The following is a 22,274-nucleotide window of genomic DNA, read 5'->3' on the forward strand; positions in this document are numbered from 1 at the left end:
GGCCTGAGATATTACATAGCATCTACAAGTCTTCAGCTGTTTTATCTCTGCTTGCTTGCCATAGTTATCCTTTTAACAAGTACTATTAGGTATGGGAGTGTGAAGAGTCACCCAACTGAATTCTCTCAGTCCGAAATACATTTTCTTGGACACTGTATAGAAACAACCCAATTTCCCTCCCCCTTAGTAACTAGAACCTATCATTTCTGACAGTTCAGTGACCATTTTCTCTTCCTGTTGATTATTTAATATAAATAGATAAAAATATAATTAGGGTACATTCTCAGCTTTAACTTTAAAGAAATAATGACTGTGTTGTCTGATAGAAGCATGAATCCTTTGGGGACTAGGACTCCACGAGTCCAAGGCAGAAAGCAAAAATTGCATAAATGGATTTTTACAGAAGAGGCACTAATCCTTTGCTACTCCTTAGGTCCTTACCCTATGCATTCTGGCTATAAAGGATCCAGCAAAACAGAGTGGTTTCTGCCTTATTCAACACATACATCATGTTCACTAGGGTAGAAAATTTTATTCTGCAAATTATAACATAATAGACATCATTCCAGTAAATCGGTGATTTCTGGGTTTAGGGTACACAGGAAGACACACTGGTGAGTTTCATGAGCAGGAGTTTGCTACCATACTTCTTTTGTTGCAAATAAATTTCTTTGTCAGAAATGATGTTGTGTAGAATATAATAATAATGAGTAAGGTATTTCATAAGTCAAACAATGTTGAGTGTCGATAGAAGCACCGAAGGGCAGTGAAAAGAAGTTCATATATAGAATATATAGTTACATCAGGCAGATAATTTGCAACAAGGAGAGATATATTTTAACCACTTCTGGGTATACTGGTTGCTCTGGGGAATATTGGCATATCGGTAGCTCTCAGGACTGAGCCCCACGGTTGGTAAATTAGGCAATCCATATGCAGTGGGGGTAGATAGACCAGTCTTGATGAGGGAAAGGCATGTTTTTGAATCCATGCTTATACCATGATGGGTACTTTCTACATGGGACAATTCCACAAGACACTGAGTGACAATTCACTCTACAGACCATCTTTGTTCCTGATTGAAAACCTCTTCCACAAAGGATACCCTTAAGTGAGCATTAACAAGTAACAAAAATATCTTTACATTCACATACACAGTAATAAAAACAAGTAGCATACAAATTTGAGATGCCTACCTATATGGTTACTTATGCTTTCCAAACCTACTTGTATCTACCATTTCATTTAATAACAAATACTTCTTCACACGTCTAATTTTATGATTTGTTACAGTAGATAACACATACCTCATCATGGGGAGTTCAGGTCATAATCATGCTTATGTCTAACACGTCAGCATCTAGTAGCAACCCGAGTTTCTTTTTTTATTTTCAATGTTTATTTATTTTGAGAGAGAGAGCGTGTACACCCGTGAACATGCGTACCCCTCCCCCCCACACACACACATGTGCATTGGGGAGGGGCAAAGAGAGGGAGAGAGAGAAGCCCAAGCAGGCTCCAGGCTGTCAGTGCAGAGCCCGATACAGAGCTCAGTTTCATGAACCATGAAATCATGACCTATGCCGAAACCATCAACTGAGCCACCGTCCAGGTACCCCAAGAGTTGCTTTTCAAATGGAGAACACTGTAAGCAGACAAAAGTGTGGTCTTACGACAAAAACCTAGAGGCCTCACTGTGGAGGCCTGTCAGAGACTCCCTACATCCTCCCTGTCTGCTAAAAACGATACCTATACGTGCTGCAAGAACTTTACCTTGTTTAAGTTCCTAGTCAATTCTGGCAACCTTAGACATTACCTAATAAATACATTACATTAATGTATACAAATGAGGTAGGTGAGGTCTCCTAAATCCCAAAAAGTATACCAAGGGCTATTCAAGTGCAGAATGTACAAGGTGCAAAGTGGATACCACAACATGGTCCAGGCCCTACTGTCATGGTAAGCTGCTGATGTCTTTGTGGCTTTTCTCTAGCATACATATACTTTACTAAGGCTTCTAAAATATTTCAACTAACCAAGTCCAATTTGCTTAATACCATCAGTATGAAGTTCAGCATGACGTTCTATGGGATAGTATTATGATCACAGTACCTCCAGATCAGAGTTTCTCAACCTTGGCACTAGTGACATTTGGTGCTAGATAATTCCTTAATGTGGCAGGGGCTCTCCTCTTGGCTTTGTGGGATGTCTATCGGTGTCCCTGACCTCTACCCAGTGAGACCAGTAGCACCCACCAATTCACTCATAACAATCAAAAATGTTTCTAGAAATAGAAAATTGGCCTCAATTCACAACCACTGCTCCAGATCACATTATACCAAAGAGCAAGACGACATATGTAGTAATCATATAAGAGAGTGGTGGTGTATTCTTGTTCCTCCACAGAAAAGCAAGCTATCTTGATTATCTGTGCAGTTGAAAAGTGAAAGAAAATATTTGCCACATCAAGAAATACATATAAGATGTCAGGCTCTATGTTGATTTGCTCCAGAAAAGGTATCAAATCTGGAAACGTGGCTAGTAGTATTATGTTTACTTTATGATTTAAAGTAATAAAAAATAAAATCAAAATAAAGTTATAATTAGTATTATGTTTACAGTGATCTAAAGTCATTTTCCATGACTTTCCCCTACATTTACACCAAATTCATAAAAAAAGTGAGAATGTGGTAGGAATCACCACACCTACAACTTTCAGATCTTTGATGGTATCACTAAACTTCTTAATTCCCTTAAGGAATAGTATTACTTCTGGTTTACTATCTCATTTAGGAGCTTCTAATTATTTCTTCCTACCATAAGATCACTCAATCCACAGGTCAGATAATCAATGTGGGGATTCTACCAGTTAGTGTATCTATTACCTTTCTACATCCTAAGACTAGAGACAATTACAGGATGAGGATCTCACTGTGAGAGCAGTTTTGGACCAAGTCTATCATTGGACCTCTATTAAGTCCCATTCTTAACAGTGGAGCATGGCACTATTCTAGAACTCCAGAGATCAGATCAGTTCAGAGCCATTACCTAATCACCTCCAGTGAGTATGAATACTGCTGTTCCCCTTCAACACTGGATAAGAGGCTTTAGGATGGGTTAGGGCAAGAGAAAGCATCATATACTTCTGGCTTTGTTGTAAAACTCTTCAAAGAGATCTAGCCTCCCTCTCAATAATGAACTCTGTGTCTGTAAACTAGATTAGGTCTGGGAATTGGTAAAAGGGTTGTGAAGCCCTACAGTATTGACTCAGATTGGGTTTCTTCCCATGAGACTTAGAATTTTCCCACTTATATATGTCAACTCAGTCTCTGAAACTTGTAATGGGGATTGGAGCCAACCTTGCCTCTGAAAGTCAGCATATCCCCTTAGCTTCTATCTCTCTAGGATCTGGATGGGCAAATGAAGAATATCCAGTACAACTTATAAACTACAGGTCTTTCTATATTTGTAAAAAGCAAGGGTTACAATAAGAATATAAGATTCAATTAAATTTCATGGCAAAAACCCTGGGTGTTAATTCAATTTATTAAACACTGACAGAGTAGGTAATATTTTAGCTACTGAAAAAGATGAATTATGATCCCTGCATTCTCCCCAGAATTCAGTCTAATGTAGTAACAGTGGTAATTAATACTATAAAAATTAAAGTCTGACAAATACAAAATTTATATGCTCGAAATATTATAGTAATAAAAATAGACAAAAGAAAATTAAGCATAAATGCCAAAAAATGAACAGGAAATATCAGAATTTAACAAATTAATATGAAGAATGGATAGAAATCATAGATTAAAGATAGCAATAAGTGAAATTTAAGTGAAAGTAAATAACATTAGGACTGGAGAATATACTTCAGTTTGAAGTAACCAGAATTCTGTCACAAAGATTGTATCCTGATAAATGTCATATTTAGCAAAAACAAAAGACCAATATGTCCTCTTCTTAATACCACTGAGTCAATTTTAAAAATTCAGACAAAAGGTAAAATAGTTTTTATTATAGCAACTTATTAACTGCTTTTATAAAATTGAAATTGTAAACATGACCAGATTGATAAGAAAATGGAGATAATAGGAAATACAATCTCTGAAAAGAAAATGGCATGGCTATAGATAATTTTTCAATAAAGAAGTGTTTTTCACATTATGCCCAAGGACCCCATGAACAATTTAGTTCTATTCAAGATCCTTAGAATTATTGCAAGAAAGAAATACAGTAAGTTTGTTTATTCATTAACTTTCTGAAACAGTTCCTTCCTCCCTTCTTCCCTTTCATGTGGCAGGCTCTCTTGTGCATTATAGGATGTCCCTTTCCTTATTCAACAAATATCTGCTGTCTACCGTATGCCAAATGATATGCTGAACAATGGTGCGAGCTTGTGCTAAGACTCTTTTTAAGTAACATAATTTAATATCCTACAGAGCTTTACGGGACATTGCCTTTCTGCCTCTTCCAATAACCCACATAACTGACAGTAATGACATTGTGGGTGGCCAGTGGATATCTGCCAAGTATTTTGGATGGACTGAAAGGGAACAGTAAGATTAGAACTTTAGAGTTGGAAGAGACAACTGCTTCGCATTCAAATCGTATAAAAGGTAAAATTCAGAAGGCCTTTGTGAGCAACAAAGATCAATTAAAACAGACTGTGACATGGATAAAAACAAGGCTCTGGCCCCATTGTTGATATCATTAAATGGATTAATGTGGCACAAGGAAATACTTTTAATTGGAAAATACAGCCTACATAAAAGTACCTAAGGGTATGACTCTCCCATTAGTCTGACAGGCTTACTTAAGTCCAGAGAGAGGCATGAGTTTAAGAAAGATACACTCTATAACAAAACTAAAAGTGTGGTTATTGGCACATATACCTGAATCAATTAGATAAGAAACTAGTTTGAAACCATTACGTCGTACCAAATGAACCACCAGCCCCTTCTCAGAAAGATTATGACTGAATGAGTATTAAAATGACCCTTAGTCCCAAATTTTATAGGTAAGAAACCGGATGACACAGATTCTAACCACCCAAGGAGTATATTCTCCATTTGCCACCTTCAAATATAGCCAAAGATGAGAAAAAGGACCAAGAGAGAACACTGAGCCCCTCCCAAGAAGCAGGTTTACTCAAGGAACAAGCATAACATCTTCCCAATGGGATTTTAGGATTTCTCTGAACTAATGACATCTATGTTATTTTCCCCTTTCCAACCAGTAATGATTACTGTGACAAATACATTTCTTACATGTTTGGGGTATTAAAGGGGGGGAAAAAACAGACACTGCTAATGCTAATGGGAATATAAAGAGTCAAAATTCAAAATGTGTCACAGACTTAAATGGAAAATGGAAAACTATAACACTTTTTGAAATAAAAAAAGTAGATAATCTTTAGGATCTAGGACTAGGCAAAGAATTCTTAAACTTGACAACAGAAACATAGAAAGAAAAACTGACAAACTAAACATCAAAATTAAAAACTTTTGTTCTTGTGAAGAACCCTGTTAAAAGTAGGAAAAGACAAACTATACATTGGATGAAAAATATTTGCAAATCACCTATCTGACAAAGACCTACGACTTAGGATACATAAGTAACTTTTAAAATTTAACAGTAAAATATAAACAATCCAGTTAGAAAATAGGCAAAAACATAAACAGACATTACACTAAAGATAAGCAGATGGCAAAGGAGCACAAGCAAAGATGCCCAATATAATTAGCCATTAGGAAAATGCAAGTTAAGGCCACAGTGAGATTTTATTGCAACCTATCAGAATGGCTAAAATAAAAAAATAATACAGCACCAAATGATGGCAAGGATGAGATCACTCATACGTTGCTGATGGGCTATATAAACTCTGGAAAACAGTTTAACAGTTCTCAAATAAATAAATAAATAAATAAAATGACATAGAACTACCACATGACCCAACTGTTTCACTCCTGGGCATCCATCCCAGAGAAATGAGAACTATGTTCACACAAAAATAGGTACAAATGTTCACACTTTGTCAGAGCCAAAAAACAGATGAACTCAGATGATCTTTAATAGGTGAATGGTTAAACAAACCATGCATGGTACATTCATACCCCGAAATACTTAGTAATCAGCAATAAAAGGAATTAACAATTGACAAACACAACCCAGATGAGTTTTTAGAGAATTATTCTGAGTGCAAAAAGCTAATTCCAAAATGCTAAATTCTGTAAAATGATCAAACGGTAGTAAAATCTTTAAACAAAAATATGTAATCAGGGGGGCACATGGGTGGCTCAGTAGGTTAAGTGTCTGACTCTTAGTTTGGGCTCAGGTCATGATCTCATGGTTCATTAGATCAAGCTCCACAGCAGGGTCTGCAGTGCTGAGCCTGCTTAAGATTCTTTCTCTCTCTGCCCCTCCCCTATTCATATATACACATGCACTCTCTTTCAAAATAAACAAAAAAACAACCATTAAAAAGACAGTTATCATGACATAGTTTATAATATGAAAAATTTTCAAATATAAATATTCAACTCTATGAGAATGGTTAAAATTTTACATGGAATGTTACTTAAGAATAAGAATGCTCAAAGGTTGCAAACTATACACAGTATTAGATTAACTCTTCAAGAAATAGGCACACTAAAACATTAACTAACATAGTCCCAAAGTTGTTTCCCTTGAGAAAAAAAAAAATAAAGAATTGGGTTTTTTTCTCTATTTCTTAGTATTATCCAAATTATCTGCAGTGACCAATAGAACTTCTCTAACCAGAAAAATATGCTAATAAAAAAAAAGAGGACTGATTAATAAGTTATCTATGAAATGAATATAAAAAGATAAATACTCTGCAACTATTTTTAATATATAATAACTAATATATATTCTTAAAGAAAAAGTAGATATCTATAAATTCAAAATGTTTCCTTAAAAAGTACATTTGAATGCATATGGGTAAATGTGATGTAAGATGTACGAATATTAAGTGTGTGGATGTGGTTTATGCATGAGTGTGTGTTAATGACAGTGTAATGTAAATGTGTGTATTATGTGTGAATGTGAATACATGTATAAATGTATACATATTAAAAAGGCGAAACAATATTAACAGTGGGTAATCTAGGTTCTGGTATGAAAAATTTTTTATTTCCTTCCTTTTTTGTTCCATTTATTCCATTTTTTTCCTTTTATTCCATTTCTTTTTGTTTTTGTTTTTGTTTTGATCTTCTGAATGGCTTGCCAAGGATGCATGATGTTTAAAATTAGATAAAAATTAAAGATATTTAAAAGGGGTATTTCGACTATTTAAAAGCTAATATTTTGGTATACTATTTTGAGTGAATCCAATTAAGATGAGCTACACCAAATAAATCTATTTTCTTATCTCCTAAGAATATAATCCTGGACACTTGTCTAATTAAAACCCTCTCTAATACATGATTTTGGAGGTATTAAGCCAGACTTTGGATATACATCAATATCAAGTGACACCAACAACAACAACAAAAAAATAGCTACCGTATTGGAAGATTTTTACTTGTTCATAGGATTTTGTATCTACCATTGCCAATAACTAAACAAACCAAGATAGGTAGTTTTTTATATTAATATAGCTGTTACTTAATTAAGATGAACATCATTATTATTCATTGCTACTAATTAACGAGCACTTACCATGCACCAGGCACTGCCTATCACTGTATGTTTATAGTCTCCTATGAGGTAGGGGTTACTGTCATCACCAGGATTTATAATAAAGCTTATAGTATAGGGCCACATAGTGTTCAAGGAAAAATTTAAACTCTGTTTTGTCTGACCCTAATATTCTTGCTGTACTGCATACTTTCACTCATGTGTTAATAATATTAAAATAAAAGGGAAAAGATACTTTAAAACACACATTGGCTAATTCATTTTTAATAACAGTGACTTAGAAAATAGAATTTCCTCATTTCTTTGTTGCTACAAACCACATTTTTACCAACCTGAGGAAGCTACAAAAAGCATTGCTTAACTTTTGCCTCCCATACATTATACTGGTTAGTTACAACTATGCCTATGGTCAAGTTGAATACCTTATCAGAGCATTTCCTTTTATTTTATACATGAAAACAAATAAGGGTAATCACTACTAATAGTCTATCAAAAAGCAATCCCTACATTTTAGAATCACCTTGGAAGCATGGTAGCTACATAGGGACATCAGCAGTTCAGCAACTAATTAAGGCAAAACCAAAAGTAGAATATCAAAGCATTTTGTTACTATTTCTGAATATGCTTCTCATTTTAGCTTCCTTTTTCACACTGCAAATTTTTCAGATCCCAAATCTTACCCACAGAGATCATCTATGCTTTGCTTCTGATAACACAATTCTTCCCATTTCAGTGGCCAAAGAAAGAGAAAATAACCCATTACTTTTAGGCCAAGTTTATGGCAAATGTGAGCAGAGAATCCCAAACTGCCTATCTGACATTATTCTTGCTGCCTTCTGTGGAAGGGCATGTCATTAGTTTCCTAATATGCCTCCATTGAAAGGATCGTTTATTCATTAACGCACGTGACAACTCACCAAACCCTTCTTGAACACCTACAATGTATATCACATGCTGTTCTAGTGCTGGCAATAATGAATTTTATAAATTCAACCATGGCTTTCAAAATGACTTAAGACAGCACAGAACAGATTTTCCTAAAGCCTGTTCACCAAAACACTTACCTGGAGGAGAAAACATAAAATGAACAGAAGCAGAGTAAACAGGGCAAACATAACAATGGTCAATAAGTTCAGAACTGCACACATCACGTGCCCTAACTAAAGATTCACAAAATGCATTAACTCTTTAATGATGCAACAGAGATACTCCTTAAGTTTCATTTTCCCAACTCATTGAACCATGGAAAGTATTTTTAATATATTCTTAACATCTTCAGAAACTACTCTGCAGATCATACTTTAGGAAATGCTGGGACATTATATTCTTTTGCTCAAAGGCATGGATTTTAAAATATCTATCTACAGGGGCGCCTGGGTGGCGCAGTCGGTTAAGCGTCCGACTTCAGCCAGGTCACCATCTCGCGGTCCGTGAGTTCGAGCCCCGCGTCGGGCTCTGGGCTGATGGCTCAGAGCCTGGAGCCTGTTTCCGGTTCTGTGTCTCCCTCTCTCTCTGCCCCTCCCCCATTCATGCTCTGTCTCTCTCTGTCCCAAAAATAAATAAACGTTGAAAAAAAAATTAAAAAAAATAAAAATAAAAAAAAATAAATAAAATATCTATCTACAAATTATAGCTGTGAGCAGGCAGAACTGAGTTTGTTGCTAACACCTCATTGACACATGCTTTCCTACTTAATTTTCTCTGTTGGTTTCCTCTATTTCGGAAACTTGGTCATTTGAATTTCAACCAAACTGGATACCTTAAAGGATCTAGTATTTCATGATGGATGTGAAACTTCTATTTCAAAGGAATTTATAAAGCAATAATACTGAAACGAAAAGAAACCTCTGTGCCCACACAGCTTTACAGAATAATTAAGCATCAAGATGGACATACGTTTCCCCAAATGGACTGATAAAATAACATGAGTAATTTTAAAATACATAAATTCCTGAGTCCTACCCAGACTTGCTAAATCAGGATCTTCAAGAGGCATTAAATAACAGTAGCAAGCATCCAAGGTAACTCATATAATCTAGGAAGTTTGGGGAAGCCCAAAGTGCCTTGTATGTGAAAAATTGTGGTGGTTTCATCTGGAGCACTGACTATCCTAAAAGTTAGTTCTAGCTCTTCTATTGTTTGTATTAAATTTTAAAATCTTTGAATCATCTGCTTTATTATATCATTACATTTTCTAAGATATCATCTTTCCTTTTTTAATTTCTGTTATAACAAAATTGAAATATAAGAAAAATAAAACTGATTTGTATAAGGAAGAAGGAATATCAAGAAAGAAGAACACTCAGAGACCAAGCAAAATTAAAGCATACTGTATTAAATTAGTGATGGTAAAACTGTAAGATTCTTGGCCCTATGTCTTCTCGTCTTCTCCAATCTCGTCAAGTATTTCATGTTTAAAACAAATCCTTATGAACACAAGATAAGACAAACAGTAACTAAAATTAAATCACACTGAGTCCCACGCTAGTCATTTTCCTAGTTCAACATTTTAAAGTCACCTTGCATAACTAACGTTCTTTTGTACAGAATTCTTCCTAAAATACCAATCTGAAACATTAGAAATTTAATGCTATAATAAATGGAAAGTGTTGAGAGCTACCTTTTTCTGAGAGAAAGGAATGGAAAAGAGAAACATGAAAATAATATAACTTAGGAAAAATTATCCAACTATGGGTCAGTAAAGAAAAGCTTTACTGGATTTAGTAATTACTTCTCTACAGTTTCTAAGCATTTACTAATGACTCCTTCCCAAAGGCTCAAAGAGACAAAGAGATTATTTTGCTTAACACCACTGAATTAACACTCATCAGTAAGGAATTAAAAAATGCCTGGATGAAAACAAAATGTTATGTTTATTTATTACATTTTTAAATATTTGAAAGTTATATTGAAATACGTCATAACAAGTTAAAATATATAAAAAGTGAGTGTCAAATATTATGTACTTAAGAATATTTTATGACACTATTCTATTTTCAGGTTAACATATATAAAAATTAGGCCCGAGAAGCATTTCTCTTAATTTTAATTCTTCCCTTTTTTTGTATCCAATAACAACCAAAACTTCCCTTTCATAAATGTTATTATCTCTGAAGTCAGATAATTGCTTAGGTTTTCATAAAAGCTTCCCTTAAAACAATACTTTCCCAAACCTACTTAAATTTATTTTTTACAAGCTGTTTTCAAACACACTATTCTACCGTTTGCTAACCCTCACCTTCTTTTGTGTTTTCCTCACACCTGTGGAAATTGTACATGTTTATCATATTTCTCACATTTTGTCTTCTTCTACTTACAAACTATATTATGTTACTTTAATCTCCTCTTACAGGGATGATCTCATTCAAAGGGAGCCCCGACTTGCTCTCAAGTTCAAAAAACAGCAACAACAAAAAAGCACACAAAGGAATATGCTAATTCTCTCAATGTTATATTACCTAAGAAAATTGTACATTCCTTGGTCTCTAATTTATTTACAGAAAGTTTTCAACTCTTTTGTATCCTTTTCCCACTTAAATCTCCTTTTCTTCTACACTCTCCTTAGACTGGACAAATAATTCCGATTTTTGGTTATGGAATCCAAAATTTGCAAAACTGGTATAATTCATTTGAACAGACAAGTTATTATGTTTTTAAGAAAGTAAAGATCATTATAACGGGCTATTTGAAACTGGGGAAGAAATGGTTTAAATTCATAAAGATAATTCTGTAATACGTAAACACTTAAAAAATAAACTCAACAAAATATGTAAATTATCCAATATAGTTAATAAACCCACTATGAAAAATAAAAAATTGAAAAACATTAAACAACGCATGAAAAATATTAGTTTTAGTTATTATTGATCTACCTACGAAATCACTATGAAGTCATTTCACCTCATGTCCTAAGGTTCTACACTGTGAAAGAAGGAATTTATGATTTCTAACATTCCTTTTGTTTCTAAATGCCTGGGTTCCTTTAGATATGTCATGCAATTTCAGTCCTGAGTTTTGTATCTGTTTTATTGCAAACACCTACACATACACACAAATATACCACAAAGAAATCCCTATTAAAGAAAACCTTCAAGGGAAAAACAATGCAAAAATTCACTAGGCATTTTTGTATACTGATTGTGGGGGGAGTAACTGATATACCCCTTCCTAAAAGTCAATGTGGCATTATCTATCAGAAATTAGAATAAGGAAGCCCTTTAAACTCAATATTTATACTTCTAAGAATGGAGACTAAGGAGTAACTCACACACTTACATACCCATGTATGCTCAAACATATATACGGCAACACTGGATATATAATATGCAGTAAACACTTAAGACTAAACCTGATTTCTTGATTTCCACGCCTAATTCTCTTCTCCTACATTCTAGTCAATAGCCCCAGTTGTTCAAGCCTAATATTATGAGTCATTATTCATTCCTCTTTCATAATTAATCTACCAAAAAAATCTTCTCTTTTTCCTTGAAAATCTATGGAAAACCAGTCACTTCTCTAGATCTCTACTGCTACCAACCCAGTCCAACCACCTTTTTCTCTCACCTGGACTAGTTGGTAAAAAAAAAACTAACTCTTAGGTGATTTTCTACCATTTACTCCCCATCCTTCAGAACAAGAGAAGCCAAAATTATCATTTCAAAATGTAAGATGATGCACATCCCTATGAAAAACTTTCTCATGACTACCCACTGCACTTAAAGGAAAATTGAAATGCTTCATGTTGGTGTCTAACTGCCTCTCCAAGTTCATCACATGAGACATTTTCCATTGCTTTGATCATGCTGGCCAAAGTGATATTTCCTAAAACCTACCAAGCTCTTTCCTGCTCCAAGGCCCTTAACCATGTTCTTCTCCAGTCTGGAAAGCATCTTTCAAGGCCGGTTCCTTGTTATCCAGCTATTATTATAACAGCTTTCCTTTGCCCTTTTATACACAATTACTTCATATTATTTGTTCCTTCATACACTCACCTTAATCTTCAATTATCTTGTTTATTTATCAGCTTTGTATTTCTTCCCACTACTACATAAAACCCTGATGGCATGAAACTGTTTCAATGCTATTATCTCAGCACTATGTACAGTCCATATCAATAAATATTTATTGAATGAATGACAGAAGATAAGAGCAGCCTGAATTTTTGTTTTCATTTGCCAATGATAAGCTATTATTTAAATTATGAATCTTAGTTTACACTAAAAACTTCACACAACAGCCAATTCCTCTATCTAATCTACTTCAATTAAAAGAATAAAAAAAATCAATAAGACATATCAGAAATAACTTGGTGAAAATTTGCATAGTACACTAAAACTAAAAGTTTGTGATCTGGCAATAGCAATCTTCTTGGCTTCATCTCTGCTGCCCACCCATACACACACCTTAACTTGTGGCTGTTTCCCATTGAGAAATATAAATTGGTCAGATTAACTGCAATTCAAAGTGTGTATGGCAAGGGATGAAGCTAAGAAGACTGCTCAGGACAGATCAGGCTTCTGTACTGGAACAGGTGTTATGTTTTAGTTTAGAGAGTCAGATATTTTATCAAAGTTCATATAGTTTAAGAACAAGTAGGGCATCTGAACAACTGGAAGAATGAGGGATTTGATTCAGTACAAAGTTTGGCAAGTAAATTCTATACACACAATAATATTTTTACTATCATAAAGTCAGTACCATGTTTCTTTTGTGACTACAATTAAGATTTTACCTTACTGTTAAGATTATACCTTACTGTATACTGTTAAGTATACACTACTGTATACTGTAGTATATACATTGTTCCTAAAACTACCCCCAGTGAAATTATGTGAAATTGGCCTTACACAATCTTTTCCATTCTTAGATAATGTACTAGAATCTATATAAGTGATCTTTCCACTGATAACATGTTCTCCTTATCTCATTTATTCCAAACTCTACCATGCTTTAAAAACATGGTCTTTGGTCCTATATGCTTGCATATTCTATTTTTATTTCCAAATGAAGTCTGCTAACCTAATTAGTACACTCCTAAAACCATGCTACATAATATGTACTTAATTGTTAAAAATATTTTCCTATTTGTTATCATTCTATAATTAGGAATTTGGTCTTAGGAAATGTCAACACTTTAATATTAATTTTCAATATTAACATTTCACAAATGTAACAACTTTAACTTTTTAAAAATAATGCCTGTATCGCAGCAGTCCCCAATTCTCCTTTCTTCTTACTCTAAGGCTTTTCTTCACTTACTAACTCCTGAAAGCTAATTTTATAGCCCTCTTCTTCTCAATACTTACTATTAAAAGTCCCTGGAAGGACAAAAAAATGTTAAGGTCTTCATCAGCACATCCCTCTGGCTCTATCATAATTGTTTTTCCACTAAAACTAAATCTTTGGGGAGCACATAGGTGGCTCAGTCAGTTAACCAGCCAACTTCAACTCAGGTCATGATCTCATGGTTAAGTTCAAGTGCCTTGTCAGGCTCTGGACTGACAGCTTGGAGCCTGCTTTGGATTCTCTGTCTCCCTCTCTCTCTATCCCTCCCACACATGTGCTCTTTCTCTCTCAAAAATAAATATAAATAAACATTTAAAAGAAAACTGATTCTTTGGAGGAAAAAAGAGGTAGAAATACAATAATATTTCCTTTTGAGCCTTTCAATAATGTACTCTTTCATCTAACTGGAGCAACTCATTAGATAAGTCATGAAGTTCTGTGTCTCTAAACTACAGTCATAGACATACAGCTAGCTTCAGTTCTTAGGAAAAGCTTCAGTTCTCCTATAAATTTCACCTCTCTTTACCTCAAGAATCAGGAATCAACATGTCCAGGGTGCAGAGCTATAAGCACAGAAATGAAACCAAAAACGGGAAAACTATAGATCTTAGAACCCCAAAGAGATTACAAGTGCACAGGAAAATTGATCACTGCTTTTTGAGTAGGACTGTGTGTAATATGGGGAATGCATATCAGATGATTAACAACTTTAATAACTACTGAAGGGATGAATGATGCAATCTATTTCTGCAATCTCCTACTTCACACAATTCACATCAAAACAAAGCAGTAAGCAGTAGAGGAGACTAATCCTTTATCATACTTACCTGTACAAGTAAGTTGCAAGATAGAAGTAAAGGCCTTGTTTTATAGTACTTCTTAAGTTAAAACATAAATAAATAAATAAATAAATAAATAAACAAACAAACAAATAAATAACACAACAGAAACTTACCTTCATATAGGGACCCCAATTGGTATTTTCCACTAAAAAATTTTGGCAGTGAAAATACAAGTGCTCCCAGCCCTATCATAAAGGATGCAAATGCAAGCCACCTTGGTTTGTGTCCTCTTTCACCAATGAATGACACAAATAAAGACAACACACAGAATGAGATATCATAGCTTGATGATATCAGGCCCGTCAGGGAACTCTTCATTTCATAGCGCTTCTCAATAGTGGAAATGCTAATATTTACGAGGCCATTTACTACAATACCTAAAAGAAAGAAAAGAAGATTTACGTGCATGATTTGTATTAACTTTACCACACAGATTATGATTTTCAACAAAATGTACTAAAGTTTGATTGTGACTAAAGTGTTGCTGTTCATTTATTTTGATTTTTTTTTAATGTACCAATTTCAAAAGTCTCAAAGTTAGCAACTCAAACGTACTTCCTTACAAATGAGTTTGCTTTTAAATAGTATACTCGTGAATTTTCAGGTGTTAAATAAAATTGATGCTTACCACATACAAAATGTAGCTGACTTCATTTTTCTTTATATGACAAATAAAAAGTCAGACTGGTAAATTCTCATGAAGCCAGTTTGCTACAGAGATTCCAAGAGTACCATGCTCTCACGGACTTCATTCAGGAAAGTATAAAAAAATTACAGGTGACTCCAGAGGTCATTAAAGTAATGCTCAATTGCTTCCAAGGTCGTTCAATTATTAGACATATTTATATATAACTAGAGTTCCTTGCCTTAGTCTTAAGAAAGGTGAAATTGAGCTCTCAAACCTCCTTTCTTCTAACACTTTTATAGACCTTAACGTTACCATTTAAAAGGTCCTAGAGCAAAACTAAACACACAGCAGGAGTGTTTTCAACAATGGCATTCTAAGTCATATGCAAAGTAAGCAAACAAAAAAAGCACACTCACTCTGCTTATTACAAGTCTGATAGAAAAATATAAGGTAAACAAGGAAAACTGGAAATCCAATTTGACTGACTTAACAAAGAAGTCTTGTCCAGATACAGATTAAATTTACAATTTAAACATTAATATAAATTGAAAATAAAAAACATCTGATCAAATTATAAAGTTTAAAACTAGATAACCCCTTTTACTTAAGAGGATACCATGAACTGTTTTCATTTGTTAATTAACAGAGTATACACAAGCCATGATTTCTACAGTTTCTTTAGATTTTGCTTAAGACTGTAACTGGAAATGTGTTGCAATACAGTTGATATAACAAGCTTTAAAAGTCCTACCATTAAACTCATTTTACTTTTATGCCAGCTTAGTAAGTCAAAAACCAATTTACAATTCTTAAAATTTCAAGGTAAAGTGGACATGCTTATAAGGAATCTGAGAATATGAAAATTTCCCTAACCAAAAATCAACTCCTCCCCAACACCCCCCCTTCCAAAAAAAATCAACTTCCCAGAACACTTACCATACTGATTAAAAGTCACTCGTTAAAACTCATTGCCTTTATGGTAAAACTTCTCTGAAAAAGTACATTTGTAAACTCTTGTAGAGGCATAGCACTTTAAGCCTATTAATCCCACTCTGAATTCTATGCTACACAAGTTCTAAGAACACTGCTTTAAAAAAAGAAATTCCCAGAAATATTGCATACTGTATCTCTCTATTGCATATACATGAAGATAGGAAGCACATTAGGTGATTAAGTGCTATGAGAAGTCCTGTTTATGATTGAGAAATTCTGGGTTAAGTCAACTAACCTGACAAGTTTGGACTTTTATGGTTTTGGGGTTTTTTTCCCAAGCACTTCTTAATATACCATGTAAATGGTCCTCCCAAGGATCATGTCTGAGAAACATGGTAATAATTCAAACTCAATGGCAATAATTCAAATTTAAACTGAAAAAAGAATTTATTGGATCACCTTCATCTAGGATTATGCTTCTTAAATTGGGGACCTCTGGGTAGATGTAGCTCTAAGCCAAAACTGACACATTTTTCTAACAGTGCCAATAATATCTGATAATGATTTTAAACAATATTTTATAATAGATGTATGTATTCTGGAATAAATGATGTATTCTGGAATATAGAAATTTCAGCCTATGTTTTAAGATAAAGCAAGAAATTTTACTTGTGTCCCAACTTCTTTGAACTTTGCATTCCTTTGGCACTGAAGTGCGTCAACAGAGATTTTGGACAACTAAGATCAAGACACTGAGAGAAGGTGAACTAATGAGAAAAGCAGAAACCAAAAGAACTTTGTAGCGCAAAACAACTTTTGACAGAAGAGCTGCAGTTGACTTGCAATCAAGGTACACTCACTTAACACCTAACATGTGCAAAGCAAGGGGCAAGGAGCTCCTTTCAGACAGGGGAGAGGGAACAAGAATAGGAAGATTATATTTAGATTTACTCTTCGGTTAATCTTTAAAAAAAGAGCAATTTCCAACCCCCCCCCCCAAAAAAAAATTTCTTGGATTGCATTTCTTCCAATCACCCTTGGATGGCCTCTTTACAAATACTGTGAAACTAGGACTCTGGTGACCCAAATATACCTACATACAGTACCACCAAACTCTAACTAGCCTTCAGCATTTCCTTCCTCTACCTTAAGGCCCACCTCTCTTCAACGTGTGGGTCACCTTGGCGTAACTTCCCGTTTCTTACACCCCCTGTGCCCCCGCATTCCATGTTGCGGCTGCTTTTAACTTCTGCAATCTTTCTTTCCTGGGAGCCATTCTTCCTCTACTCTCCCACTCACTCCTCCAAACCAGGCTTGCCCTGCAAACTCCTAAGGGTATAAACCTGGACTTTATCAGGTAACTCCCAAGAGAAACTGAAAGAGATCCTTAAACAAAACAGATACTGCACAACTCTTTTATTTCGAAAGCCTCGCCCTTCAACACCGCCTCGAGCGTTTGCTAGCATTCACCCGTGCCTACGTACGGCTCAAACTCAATATCCTCAACAAAACATGAATCCTGCTGTCTAGCCTATTCAAGCAAGCTTCTCCTTTGAGAACTACCCTACCCTCATCTAAAAGTTAATCCTTCCCTTGCAGAAACAATGTAAAACAAAACAAAGCAAAACAAAACAAAAACCTCCTTTTAACGAGGGCTTTAGGAAAATAGATGCTGTTGTGGTATAGAATGGATTCCCCGAAGGGCAAACCGTTCCCAAAGGTTCCAGTCATTTCCACCCTCCCTAAACGAATAGAATGGACTCAACTGAGGTTAAACACGAAAGATAAAAGGCCTTAGGGCAGTTTCAAAAGTTGCTACAAAGGAAAAGCTAAAATGCGGAGGCCCGGCCCTGCTGACGCCTGTGGGACGCTTCAGGCCCCCGGGCCGGGGCAGGCACTGCGCGTCGACTAAGCGGAGCGCGCGCGCCTGCCGGGTCCCTCCGCGCCCCGCGCGGGGCCAATGCCCTCTCCAGCCGGCGCTGGACTTTACCTTGCGTGAGGGCCAAGAGGGAATAGAAAAGCAGAAAGCCCTGGGGTGTGTTGCAGGGCTGGAGGCACTGCGGTTGCAAGTTCCCACACCCGCAGGGTCCCTCCTCAAACTCGGGCGGCGACTCTGGCCTGGACAGCTCTTGGGAAGCAGAGGGAGCCGCTGAAGGCTGGGGTGCCTCCGGTGACGTCTGGGGCTCCGGGGGCTCCGGGGGCTCCTGTGGCTTCGAATTCGGTCCCTGGGATTTGATGGCCAAGTCAGAAACTTCGACGTGAGAGGGCGATGCAAACAAACGGTGCGGGGTGTCCGGGCTGGAGGCGACGAAAGCCGGGTTCTCGATGCCTTTGCTGCCCTTCATGGTCAGGATGGGTTCTCCCAACTCCAGCGCGTCGGAGCGGCACAAAAACCCGGTTCCCCTTTGGAACTTCCCCTGCGCAGGTGGCAGCACCCCCGTGCGGAAGACTTCCCGCCTCCGTGCAGGAGCTCTCTCGGCGCTGCCGCCGCCGCCGCCGCCGCCGCCGCCGCCGGGACCTACCTCCAGGAGCTCGCAGTCGCCTAGAGCAAAGGGCGCGGGCGCCTGGCTGGCAGCTGTGTGATTAGCGCCAGCCCGCGCCTCACCTGTTGCAGCCCGGGCCAACCGGAATGCGAGGCGTGTGCGTGCGGCCAGGACGCCGCCAGGTGACCCGGCGAGGCCCTTCAGCCGGCCTGGCTGCTTCCTAGAGCCCGGGGACAGGGAACTAACCAGAGCTTGTGAGAGTCTGGTGGCCGTAAAGCTCCCCCTGGGTGCTGACAGGAAAGCTGTAAACAGTTGCGTCAGGAGATCGTTCCAGAAAATATCCTGCGTTTTACTTCCTTGACTAGGTTCGACTTCCAAGAATCAAGCAGCCATAAGTACAAGACTTTGGATTTTGAGCATCTTGGTGACACTTTTACCTCTCATCTGCCCTAGAAACAGAAATCCCCACCAGCCACCTCCCCATTAAGACCTGACCGCCATAAACGTCACAACATAACCACCTTTTTGGTTTGACTTCCCCAAAACTGAAGATAACAGAAATTAGGAAACTTTAAAAGCCTATATATGATATTCTTTCTGCTGTATATTTCATATCTAAGATCAACAATGATGATATTCATGTAATAATTTCTACCTGGGGAATAAATTAAAAACACACACACTTTGAAAAATCGAACACCATTATGCAGTAGTAAAGTTCATTCTTGTGTTTATTCATCAAGAAACGGTGGTTAGGGAAGGCCTCAGTGAGTTTGAGCAAAGACCTGAAGGAGATAAGGGAGGGAGTCTCTTATGTTGGTAGAATAGAGTGGCTGGGGTGAGTGACATGGTTGAAGAACAGTAGGAGTTGGGGGCAGGTAAAGGGGTGCAGATGAGGTGGGGGAGAAGTGAATGGGGCCAAATTTGGAGGCCATTATAAGGACTTTGGCTTTCACTGTGAGTAAAATAGGAAAGGTTGGAACCAAGGAGTGACATGATCATGTCATGATTGGGTTTTCAAAGGATCCATTCTCTCTCCCCTTCTGAAGATACACTAATGCATCCTAAAAATATTTTAAACAAAGACATTTTTAAAACTATATCAAGATCTCAACATGTTTATCTTTCCCTAAATTAAATGTTTATTGCAATAAGGAACATAATATAAATCACACACACATATTTGTTTTTTGCTTTATATCAGGGCTACATACACAGAACTGTTAAGTTTCATAAGAATACAGAGTATTAAGAAACCCACTTCCTCAAATCTATTGATGATAAAAAAAACTTCAAAACAATGTGTCTAGACTACCTTTAGTAAAGTTACCAGAGTTCTCAGATGTTACTAGATACTATACTTGCTATATTATATTGTTTGCAACACACTAAGGGCCCTTTCATTCAAAGATTACTTCAGGGGGTGCCTGGATGGCTTAGTCGGTAGAGTATGCTACACTTAATCTCAGGGTGGTAAGTTCAGGCCGCACGTTGGGCACTGAGCCTACTTTAAAAATTAATTAATTAACTTTTTAAAAATTCCTTAATTATGAAAATCTTTTAAAAAAGATTACTTCACTAAAATTAATCAAGCTCTGTCAACTTTTAGAGAGATTTTCAAGTTTTGCTTTCTTAATTTAACACTAAGCTAATTGCCTGTCCAAGAAAATACTCCTAGATTCAGTACTAATACCTCGTGAATAACAATGATAGGTCATATCCAAGCATAGCCTTAGTTCCAGAGAAGAGAATGCAGTGATGGAAAGGTTACCTCTCATCCTAAAACAAGATGTGTTTAGGGGTGCCTGGGTGACTCGGTTAAGTATCAAACTCTTGATTTCAGCTCAGGTCAATGAGCCTGGCAAAAGGGTCCACACTGGGCTTGGAGCCTGCTTAAGATTCTCTTTCTCTCAGGGTGCCTGGGTGGCTCAGTCGGTTAAGCGTCTGACCTCACCTCAGGTCATAATCTCACCACTCATGAGTTCCAGCCCCACGTCTGGCTCTGTGCTCACAGCTCAGAGCCTGGAGCCCGTTTCCAGTTTGGTGTCTCCCTCTCTCTGCCCCTCCCGCACTCACGCTCTGTCTCTTTCTCTCAAAAAAAAGTTAAAAAAATTTTTTTAAAAAATAAAAGATTCTGTCCCTCCTTTGCTTATAGGCTCTCTCTCTCTCAAAAAAAAAAAAAAAAAAAAAAAAAAAGACGTGTTTATTTCTTCTAACTATAGTCACTAAGCTTATTTAACTTTTTTTTTGTTTTTGAGAGAGAGACAGAGAAACAGAGAGAATTTTATTTATTTATTTTAATTTTATTTAAATTCAAGTTAGTTAACATATAGTGTGATCATGGTTTCAGGAGTAGAATTTAGTGATTCATCATTTACATGTGACACCCAGTGCTTATCCCAACAAATACCCTCTTTAATGCCCATCCCCCCACACAATACCCCTTCAGCAACCCTAAGTTTGTTCTCTGTGTTTAGGAGTCCCTTCTGGTTTGCCTCTGTCTCTGTTTTTATCTTATTGTTGCCTTCCCTTCACCTATGAGAGAAGGAGAGAATCTTAAGCAGGCTCCACATTCAGCGTGGAACATGATGTGGCAGCTTGACACCCACAACCCTGGGATCATGACCTGAGCAAAAATCAAGAGCGGGACATGAGTCACCCAGGTGCCCCACTAAGCTCATTTAAAATGGTCTAGAGGAATGTTTTTCAAATACTACTAGTTCTTCTTCTTTTTTTTTTAATGCTTATTCATTTTTTGAGAAACAGAGACAGAGCACAAGACCGGGAGGGGCAGAGAGAGAGGAAGACACAGAATCTGAGGCAACCCCGGGCTCCAAACTGTCAGAGCAGAGCCAGACGAAGGGCTCCAACTCACAAACCATGAGATCGTGACCTGAGCCCAAGTCTGCCGCTTAACCGACTGAGCCACCCAGGCGCCCCTAAACACTATTTCTTTTTTTTTTTTTAATTTTTTTTGATGTTTATTTATTTTTGAGACAGAGAGAGACAGAGCATGAATGGGGGAGGGTCAGAGAGAGAGAGGGAGACACAGAATCTGAAGCAGGCTCCAGGCTCTGAGCTGTCAGCACAGAGCCTGACACGGGGCTCGAACTAACGGACCATGAGATCATGACCTGAGCCAAAGTCAGACACTTAACCGACTGAGCCACCCAGGTGCCCCCCCTAAACACTATTTCTTAATGAAATGAACTAGACACATGATAGGTACTAATTTGTAAAAATTTTTGTTTCCATTATATATGCTTTATTTACTGAGATGAGGGATTGAGATTGAAAGTACATGTATCTTACTGGAAACAGACATACATCCTGTTGCTTGTTCTCTGACAGTCTAGACTGGCTGAGAACATAGGGAATAAGTAGAAGTAGGAACTATTTTTTTGTTGTTATTTTATTTGAGAGAGAGAGAGAGAGAGTGAG

At 36.9% G+C, this 22,274-nt stretch overlaps 1 protein-coding gene across 15 annotated transcripts in view; it reads right to left on the minus strand.

Moving 5' to 3' along the window:
* Nucleotides 1–19,288, minus strand: part of SLCO4C1 (solute carrier organic anion transporter family member 4C1) — a 134,107-nt gene extending 114,819 nt beyond the window's left edge. For 8 of the 15 annotated variants that reach the window (XM_047089704.1, XM_047089684.1, XM_047089664.1 and 5 more), the window contains exons 1-2: nt 18,341–19,285; nt 14,903–15,166 (exon numbers count right to left, since the gene is read on the minus strand). In XM_047089704.1, coding sequence (XP_046945660.1) covers nt 14,903–15,166; nt 18,341–18,695 — 619 coding nt within the window. In that variant the 5' untranslated portion in view covers nt 18,696–19,285. Of the gene's footprint in view, nt 1–14,902; nt 15,167–18,340 lie in introns of all 15 variants that reach the window. The other 7 variants (XM_047089638.1, XM_047089630.1, XM_047089646.1 and 4 more) reach the window with 5 other exon arrangements.
* Nucleotides 19,289–22,274: the final 2,986 nt, after the last annotated feature.

Source organism: Lynx rufus, unplaced genomic scaffold, assembly GCF_022079265.1.
Source record: "Lynx rufus isolate CCGP_SWC_20201006 ecotype Redwood Valley unplaced genomic scaffold, mLynRuf1.p SCAF_1, whole genome shotgun sequence".
Classification (NCBI taxonomy): Eukaryota; Metazoa; Chordata; class Mammalia; order Carnivora; family Felidae; genus Lynx; species Lynx rufus.